Here is a 9,734-nt window from a genome sequence, read left to right as displayed (position 1 = left end):
TTAAAATGCTTCATTGAATCAAGCATAATTCACAACGAGGCATTAGATGGCTAGTTTTAAGCTTGAGCTGTTTATGCATTAATCAACACTTCCCCCGAACACACACTGAAAACTGTCATGAAGCTTTGCCACAGAAGCTCATCTCGTCTTAGAAACACTACATTTCCCACAGTTCCGTGGGGCACACAGCGTGATCTACGCGCGTAGACCAGAGATATGGCGACGTGCACCGCTATGTGACAGGTTAGCTCCAGAAAAACATCCCCAGACAGTCGCGGCTGCGCACTAAAGGCTGCTACCAGCGCCTGCTGGGCAACACTTAAGGATGGGGTCCCGAATCAAGTAAGAATATTTGTATTCAGATGTTTATTATAGAAGTGTCACCCCATCGCTAGCTTTGTTTTCGTGAGTCATTGGGGAAACTGTTCAAACCAGGCCCAGACTGGTTGCGACACAAGGCTAAAACATCTGCAAAAAAATACTTTTGCTCTAAATTCGCAAAGCATTATGCTTTTAAATGACCCCTTCACGTTTTCTTGTATGATACTCCTTTATTATGCTCGTGTTCTCAGAGTGTACTCGGTTCCACCGGATGCAGGACAAGACAGAAGTAGCTCCCACAGACAAGAGGATGATACATAAGGCGTGTGCTTCCTCTGTGGGTTTATGTGTCCATGGATCCGTTACAATCTACAATGGTCATGTCTAGAGAAGTCTGATTTATAATTATACTTTGACTAGTGGAAGCGCAATCTGATCTACACAGTCTTAGTAATGCTGTTATTATCACGCATCTGCATCTTGTTCTTCTAATCCATCTATAAAATATAAATTGATTAGGGTCGTGTGTTTTCCTAGTATTACTTTACCTAATGTTAATAATCGTCAGTTAGCATTTAATACCTTTTGTTTCAGTACTATTTCAGACTGAATACCCCATTTATTGACATACTTTTGAAGACAAATTGTTTTCAATGTTTATTTTATTTCAGGGAATGCCCAGAGTCTACTTTTGACATTTATTTTGAAGTATCCCATTCAGGAACACCAGGCTCTAGTAAGTGACAACCTCATTTGTCTGCTCACATTCATATTATGTTAGTCTATGGGGCAGTATTATTATTATTATTATTTATATGTTTCATGTACGGTATGTGGTATGAGAAACATGTGTGTAGTTTTTTGTTTGTTCATACATTTATGTTTTGCAACATATGTATTCATACTTCCAATATAACATTTATTTTTGGCTCCAAATATAATATCATCTTATAATTTATACAAATACTGTTCATCATGATAGTTTTAACTTGTAAAAATAGTTGACTGTTTTAAACTGACAGAACCAGTGGTCCATCGGCAGTTTCCTGAAGATTATAATGAGAAGGTCTGAACACTTACATTTTTTAATTGCTTTAATTGGGGTGTCTATGCATTTATTGTGTGAACATTATTCTTATGTTGCAGGAAACTCTTCAGACAGTGCCCAAATTCTGCTTTCCATTCAACATGGACAGGTAGTGCTTTATTCTCCCAGGATTACACAACTGTTACATACTCCAATATAATGTACGTAGGCTCAAAGTACATTACAGTGTTCTCGCTGGGCTGAGGTTGAAGGATGGCGGTGGGACAAACCGTGCCGCAGGCGGCGCTCGCAAAAAGTACTTAAAAAATGTAAACGCGAACGAGCGGTTATCTTAATACCTGGCGGGGGCCCGCCAGAGCATGGCGGCATCTTTTGGGCATGGCGGGGGCCCGCCGGAGCATGGCGGCCTGCCATGCCAAAACCCCTCAGCGACAACACTGCATTATGTTATAAGTCACATGCTTCCATGGCTCCTCAGCAGAATGATACAAACGATGATCAAATTCTTGATGTCTTCTTTTCTTCTTTTATTATATTTTTATATTTCAGTCTAACAGTAAACCAAGTTGGCCAGAACTTCACCTTTGTGTTGACTGATATTGAGAGCAAACAGAGATTTGGTTTTTGCCGTCTCTCCTCGGGCGCTCACACCTGCTACTGCATTCTCAGGTTGGTGTTTAAGTGCAAAACAAGGATAAAAAGATGATAGATTATCTTTTCAATGGTCTTTTGATGGCTACAGAAACCATTTTGGCCAGTGTTCTTGAAAAACAGATTTTTAATCTCAGTTAGACTAACCCTTGTTAAAGATTAAAATATGCTATTTTATTGTCCTGTAATGTATATTTATTTCAGCTACCTGCCTTGGTTTGAAGTGTTCTACAAGCTTCTTAACATTATTGCAGACTATACTATCAAAGGCCAGGTAAGAAATGTATGCTGTACATTGATCTGTTGCGGTTTATTTGACAGTGCTCGATTGAAACATATAGTTTATGCCAAATTGCCTTCTAAATGTTTCAGGAAAGTCCCCTTCAAGAGCTCCTAGTATCACTACATACTCTCCCTATCCCAGAGCCTGGGGTTCCCGTTCATCTGGGCATGGTGAGAATCTCTTCTGAGTATCTTTGCATGTAGAAGTACAGGTGTTCCAAAACATATCTTTCTTTCTGTCTAATAGCATTCCTTCTTCACTGTGCCTGACATAAGAGAGCTCCCTAGTATACCAGAAAATGTGAGTAAATTGCTTTGTGGTGTTACAGTAAATATTGACACAAGATTGAGGTGTAATGGCGCAGACTTGTTGGAAAATACAGTACCGACACAATTTCTTATTTTATCTTGCAGAGAAACTTAACAGAGTATTTTGTAGCTGTAGATGTCAATAACATGCTACATCTTTACGCTAGTATGCTTTATGAACGTCGAATCCTCATCTGTTGTAGCAAACTAAGCACTGTAAGTATTTATTTTACTATAATACATTATAGTGCATCCTGCTGGAGATTGTGTAGTCCGATTTTATGCTCCTGTTTTCCCAGTTAACTGCTTGTGTCCATGGGTCTGCCGCCATGATGTATCCAATGCACTGGCAACATGTTTACATTCCTGTTCTGCCTCAACATCTGCTAGACTACTGCTGGTACTTACAAATACGTTGGCCTAACTTAAGTTTTGTGAACACACCTACCACCCTGCTCTTATCCTTCAAACCTAGTCAAAAATGTTTATACTTTCATGTGAAAAATCCCACTTTATGTCCTAAATGATTTTTAATTGCTTTGTTTTTAGTGCCCCAATGCCTTACCTTATTGGAGTGCATTCCAGCTTAATGGAGGTAGACTTTATCCATCCAACTTGATGTATTTAAAATAGATCTGTCTAACTATTGGCTGTTTGTTCTTTGTAGAAAGTTCGGGGAATGTGTTTGGATGATGTGGTGGTCCTCAATGTGGACACTAACACTTTGGAAACTCCTTATGAAGACCTCCAAGGCCTCCCTAATGATGTGGTGAGGACATGGACATCAGCCTTGCTATTGACACTTTATTCAATGAGCATGTTGTGATAACAGAATTATTTTTTCCAGGTTTCATCTCTAAAAAGCCGTTTGAGAAAAGTATCTACAACAACTGGTGATGGTGTAGCCCGAGCCTTTCTGAAGAGCCAGGCTGCTCTCTTTGGCAGCTACAGAAATGCCCTGCAATTTGAGCCGGTCAGTGAACGCACCACAGCAGAATCAATACACAGTGTCCAAGCTTTGTCTAACTTCAGTGATTTTAGGGAGAGCCAATCACCTTTAACGAAGATACGTTTATCAACCATCGGTCTAGTGCAATGAGGCAGTTTCTTCAGAATGCAATTCAGTTGCAGCTATTGAAACAGGTATAATTCAATCTGTATAACATGTAAAAATAGTGCACCCTTCTAGATTTTGTACATTTAAGAATATATTTTACAATAAAATGTGTTTAAAAGAATATTAAAATGGAGAGTGAAGGGACAAATAATTAGCTAAGTTATTAAAAACTGCTTTCACTGGTTTAATGACCAGTGACAAATATGCCTAAATATCTTGAAGGGTGTACCAACTTAATTGTTCAAATTACTGTTTCTCCTTAATTCTTTCCACTGCCACATACGTGTTGTTGTTGTGCAGTTCATTGACGGTCGTTTGGACCTGTTAAACTCAGGAGAAGGGTTTAATGACATTTTTGAAGAGGAGATCAACATGGGAGAATACGCCGGTATGTTGTGCATAACATGGCCGTTTAAGCACATCATCAGCACATTTATGTTCTTCGTGATTTTTATTCAGGAAGCGACAAGACCTACCACCAATGGTTGTTTACTGTTAAGGTAACATTATGAATTTAATTGTTTTAGATTTACATAACTTGAATGATTCTGGTGGATGGTAAAAATGTTTCTGTCCTATTTAACACATTTTATTACAGAAAGGCGGGGGTGCAATCATTAACACAGTGAGGACTAAAGCTAACCCTGCAATGAAAACTGTCTATAAATTTGTAAGACACTTTTTGTCTTTGGTCTAAGCTTGCTTTTATGTTCTGAAAATGCAAATTAAGCTTTTGCTCTTCGACAGGCTAAAGATCATGCCAAAATGGGTATCAAAGAAGTGAAGAGCCGACTAAAACAAAAGGTATGAAATCCAGCTCATTTAAACACCTTGTGAGAAATATTGTCCCTTACCCGACCCGTCTCCCTGTCCCACTGCAGTCCTTTGACCCTTATTGTCCTACTCAAGTTATCCCTTTGCAGGAACAGGCAGAGAATGGCTTTCCCACGGCTGGATCTGTGGTGATAGACAATGACAGTGCTTCCGAGTTTCCATCTTGTACTCAAGCTGTCAGAAGAGAGGGGCCGCTGCATACCTGGGATGACCGCAAACCAATCGCTATGCACTTTGGACAGGTGACACAAATGGCTTTAATCTGCTTTAACTTTTCAGATATTATTACTTCTAATATGTAATATACGCATATGCTCTGAAGTCTTTTTGAAAGCCTTGTTTTTCCACAGACTCGACCGCCTATTTTGTTAAACAGACAAAGCAGTAATGTGAGTTTGGAGGCTGCTGTGGATCCACTGTAAGCTGACTTTACTTGTAATACACAAAACAAACTGCATATGTTTACTGTTTATTAAGTTGTTCAAGTCATGCCATGATTAATCTCATCGTACTCTTCTTTGAACTTTTCTTTACTTTTCAAATGCATCAGTTGGTATATTTTCATGGCCAGTAAAAATGTAATGATCATGTAGCCCCACAATTTGATCTTATATTTTTGTGTGTGTTTACATGCACAAAAGAAATCTGATTATGAGAAGGATATCAGTTAATAATTGTTTTAACTGTTGTATTTGAAAACCAAAATAACTTAATATTTATTTATTTTTTCTTTTATGTTTGCCCTTTTTATGTTATTTTTCTTGCCTGCATTTCAGAAATAAATCTGACTACTTACATCTGACATGATCTGTCATGTGACATTTCAGTAATCTGATCTGACTCCAAAACTCTGATGATAATCAGATTCTTGGTGTGCATGTTACCATAGACAATGTTATGTATAGTGCTTAACAAGCTGTGCTTTCCTTGCTATAAGTATAGTTTTCTCAGCCTCTGCTCTTGCTCTGCCAGCCCTGGTTCAGCTCTAAACGTGCTTTTGTCTCTCCTCACTGTAGCGCTCTGCGTCCCACTCGGCATTACACAGTCTTTCTGTCGGAGGATTCTTCTGGAGATGAACTCCAGTATGACGAGGACTCTGTCTCTGGGTTTCCTGACAGCTTTCTATTCTCTGCCCCCTTTGAGTGGTCTCCTCTGTACGCATTTCTTCTATTGGCTTTGCGCTGTTTAATGTAGTGACTAACTTCTTTTATAACTCAATAATTTAAGACTCACCTTTAAGGTTATTAGGCAACATGGGCATGTGTGGTAAATGACGTTGTATACATGTATTATAATAGTGTTCACTGATGAGAACATTTTCTTTTCAGAACTCAGCCATACCACTCACTAAAAGAAGTGGAGTTATTAGAAGGTGATGATAATGGTCTTGGTACAGAGCGGCACACTGCTCCTTCAAGTCCAGTTAATGAAAAGTTCTCCAACATCAACCTGCTGGGGGATATTTTTGGTTGTCAAGATGAGCCTGACAACCAACCTATTACTCTGGCTAAAAGTCTGGAGGATCTGAGGACGCCCAAAGAAACTGAAAATGGGCAATCTAAGTTCACCTATCAGGTCAGATATATAAATGGTTTTGGTTCTCATTTTGTATTCATATACAGGTCCTTCAAGAAATATTAGCACCATTGGGAAAAATAGGAAATACACTTTAAAAAGGTTTAGATTTGTTATCATTTGACCAAATTACTACCTCTCATTTTTTTAATATGATTTTTATTAGATATTTATTTTTAGTATTGATTAGATATTTAATTTTAGTATTGAACTTCAGTAAATGGATTAATGGTTAGAAGAATTAAAATTTAAACCGAAGTGTCTCCAGTTTGGCAAAAAAATGCATTTTAAATAAGATGTATTCTCAGATGAGACAAAAATATATATTTTTGGTGATATTGGGTATGATGTAAACAAAGACTTTGGAAAAGTGTAAAATTTGGTGTAAAGGTCTTTAATAATTTGGGCCTTAGGGGCTTGTCTTTAGGACCTGAATATCTTGTTAACACAAATTACAATGTGGAATCCAAGAAATATAAGAAAACTGTCCAAGAGACATTTGCTTGCCCCTGCCTAAAAGCTGAAAATGGGCCATGGTTGCACCTTCCAGTTCACCCAAACAACAAATAATAATATCATACAGACCATATAGTATTGTTTTTGACCTCCATCCCAGTCCCCTGAACTCAATCCAATTGACGACTGAAAAGGCCCTAGAACCCTTTGAAGGACCTAGAGAGGTTCTGCTTTGAGGAAAGGTCTCATATTTCTGGTTATATATCCGCTTTGTTTATATAGATAATTTTTCATAGAATTTCTTTCTCACTTTTACCCTTGGGTGCCAATCTTTTTTGAGCGCATTGTAATATAGATATAGACTTTTAACGTTGTTGCAACATTTAACTTTTGTTTGCCGTTTCACAGCGTATGGACCTGAGCATTGGTGACCATTCACGGACACTCCCTGGGCTAAAACTGTCAAACCCGTACAACAAGCTTTGGAGTATGGGGCAGGATGATGCTGCTTTGGCCATGTGTTTGCCTTCCACTTGTGACAGACCACCTTCTGTTCTTGCTGAAGCCCCCTCTCCAAGTCGTGAAATCCTCACCCTGAGGCAGGATATCCCAGACCTCACCAACACTAGCAACATCACCATTCCCCGGCCGCAGGGAAGAAAGACACCAGAGCTGGGGTCAGTGTTGGCCCCTCCAGCGGCTCAAGTGCGGTCCAAACCAGCCGAAGGAAGGAGTACAGCTGGAGGACAGGAGTTCAGACAAGCCCTGAGCCGGACTTCAGATGTGGACTTTCTGAAGCCCCCGCAGACAAATGAGGACAATTTGGATCTGATCAGTCTTTTGGACCCTCTCAACAGTTCATCAGTGAACAACAAGACGGAGAACTGCACTCTCTCATCAAGTAAACCACTGCTCCCACCCCGGCCATACCCAACAGGGCTGCCTCCTTTTCCAGTACAGCATCAAATATCACTCAACCCCTTTGCCGTATCTCTTCCACAAACCCCCCCTCAATTACACTACTCTCCCGTAGCCAGTGGTAACCCCTTTAGTGCAGTCTACAGGCCCGTTCCTCTGGGCCCCTGCCTCCATGCACCACAGACGCCGCCTGGTCTGTACAGACAGCCTTCTCCAGGTGGCTCCACTGTGTCCCCCAGTTATGGACTCATGCACTCAGCCTTCCTTCCATCCGCCTCCACCGTGCCACAGTCCTCGGCCAGTAACCACTCTCTGTCCAACCTGGCAGACTCTATGACTGACTCCCTCCAGAGCAGACTGACAAAACCACTTCATACTGAGGCTGAAATCCAAAAGAGTCTTGATCCTTTTGGGGACCTGCTCAATATAGTCCAACCCACTGCTACTCCAAAAATGAAGGTGGAAGACTTACGGCGGAAATGGGAAACATTTGACTGATTTACCTGTGTGTATGCACAAGTGTGGCCATGCAATCAGATGATTCCTCTGTGACTAATTAATGCAGAGTGTTGATACAAATAATATTATTTTTATTTGATCTTAATCTACTTTCAATTGTATTATAAATATAAATCTTAAAAACGGAAACCATTGGAAGAGTGCAAATACATCTAACACTGAAACTGTATTCCGAACTATGTGACAAGTCTTCAGTTTTAACCCTTTACATTACTCTTTCTTTCTTATACTTTTTTTAATCCGTTTCTAAATGGTCAAATAATTGCCAGATAATTTGGCAATTGAATAACTGATTGTACCAAAGAAACCTAAGCATTACACATTTGTTTTTAAATATGTTTCTCCAGAGGGTAAGGAGGGTCACAACAAAAAAGTATTAGTTTATATTTGTCAATTTATTTATTCTGTCTAAATTCATGTGTGAGGAATTATCTGGTTGTGGCTCACACAGACTGTCCACACTCTGCAGCTAACCAAAGGCAAATAGGTTTGAACTGATGTGGTGTGGACTTGTTATTCAGCCATGGCAACCTCTATAAGACAGTTCTCTTGCTTTATTTGAAAGTTTTGCTTTTCTACTCTTAAGCAAAGTTGGCCTTGTTTTAATATATCCAGATTCCAACTGGTCCATGGCCCATTGCCCATTGCCCATTGCTTACCGTTAAATGATCATTTGCACTATTTGTAGTGGTGTGGTTATGCGTAATGCACCACGTTAGAATAGTGATAAGTCAATGTGTCCTAGCTAAACACCTAATTTCTGCATACCTTTTCTAATAAAATGTACAATTGCACAAGTTTACCAGTCTACTATTACAACAACTATTTGCTGTGTAGTATGTAGCTACATAGTGTGGTGCATTTCCGTTGTGCTTAGTCTGTCCCTGACAGGTTTGAAGGCTTCATGCACTATGCCTTTATGAAGGATTTATCTGTGAGTTTTTATATAATACACTGGAAACTATTATCTGATCACACTGTCCCTGAACCAGTATCAAACCTATCCATTTGATGAAATGTCTTGTTTCTGTTGCTGACTTTTTTTCCTTTTTAAGAAACAAATTATCCCAAGATTTACTCTTGTAGGTTGACATAACTCAAATCTGTACTTATAATACATGTAGGGCCTAAGTAGTAGATTGCTAAATCATTATAATGCAATATCAATAAAGAACTATATTACAGGTAAAATATTGCTAATTTTGTGCAATTATAGAATGTATAGTGCTGCCCACTAATTTCTCTTATCTTCAGAATAGAAAGCATTAAATTCTGATGTTATTGGTTATTTGTGAACTTGGAACAACACATGTATATTGTAACAATTAAGATCATATGTTCTTAATTGTTATGATTATCTGTCCGCAATCTTTGTTCTTGTGAATACCGTACTTTTTACATTTTGCTTACAGTCATGATTAAATGTTGTGCACCCAAGCAGCCACTTTACGTGCTTGTCTTATTGTATAGCAACATAACAGCCACCTACTGACGGCGTCCTTTGGCAGTTCCCAGCTTTATTTGTTTAAATATGGCCATGTACAAGAAACTGTTTTTATATTGATATGCACACCTTAGTAATCTAGTGTATGTACAATAATACATGCACCGGAATTAATTGTTTATATAAAACTCTTTTTACATTTCTGAAGCATTTCAGTATTTTATAAATACATTTCATTATACAAAAAGGCATTTTGCTTC

General features: G+C 38.9%; 1 protein-coding gene across 2 annotated transcripts; it reads left to right on the top strand.

Moving 5' to 3' along the window:
- Positions 1–176: 176 nt before the first annotated feature.
- On the top strand, positions 177–9,553 carry dennd1a (DENN/MADD domain containing 1A). 2 transcript variants are annotated; one of them, XM_072454062.1, is made up of 23 exons: positions 177–342; positions 993–1,057; positions 1,344–1,387; positions 1,468–1,517; positions 1,919–2,038; positions 2,225–2,294; positions 2,393–2,473; positions 2,550–2,603; positions 2,717–2,827; positions 2,911–3,011; positions 3,161–3,206; positions 3,279–3,380; positions 3,459–3,584; positions 3,653–3,754; positions 4,029–4,116; positions 4,188–4,228; positions 4,327–4,398; positions 4,476–4,532; positions 4,652–4,804; positions 4,913–4,980; positions 5,579–5,716; positions 5,891–6,137; positions 7,002–9,553. In XM_072454062.1, the coding sequence occupies exons 1-23, from the start codon at positions 326–328 to the stop codon at positions 8,007–8,009; spliced, it is 2,961 nt and encodes a 986-aa protein (XP_072310163.1). In that variant the 5' UTR covers positions 177–325; the 3' UTR covers positions 8,010–9,553. The 2 variants fall into 2 exon arrangements, with proteins under 2 accessions (XP_072310163.1, XP_072310164.1); XM_072454063.1 differs by lacking the exon at positions 5,579–5,716.
- The last annotated feature ends 181 nt before the right edge of the window (positions 9,554–9,734 follow it).

Source organism: Eucyclogobius newberryi, unplaced genomic scaffold (genome assembly GCF_026437365.1).
Source record: "Eucyclogobius newberryi isolate DKJ021-1_F unplaced genomic scaffold, fEucNew1.0.hap1 SCAF_2, whole genome shotgun sequence".
Taxonomy (NCBI): domain Eukaryota; kingdom Metazoa; phylum Chordata; class Actinopteri; order Gobiiformes; family Gobiidae; genus Eucyclogobius; species Eucyclogobius newberryi.
The sequence above is the reverse complement of the archived record's forward strand: the minus strand, read 5'-3'. Positions and strand labels throughout refer to the sequence as shown.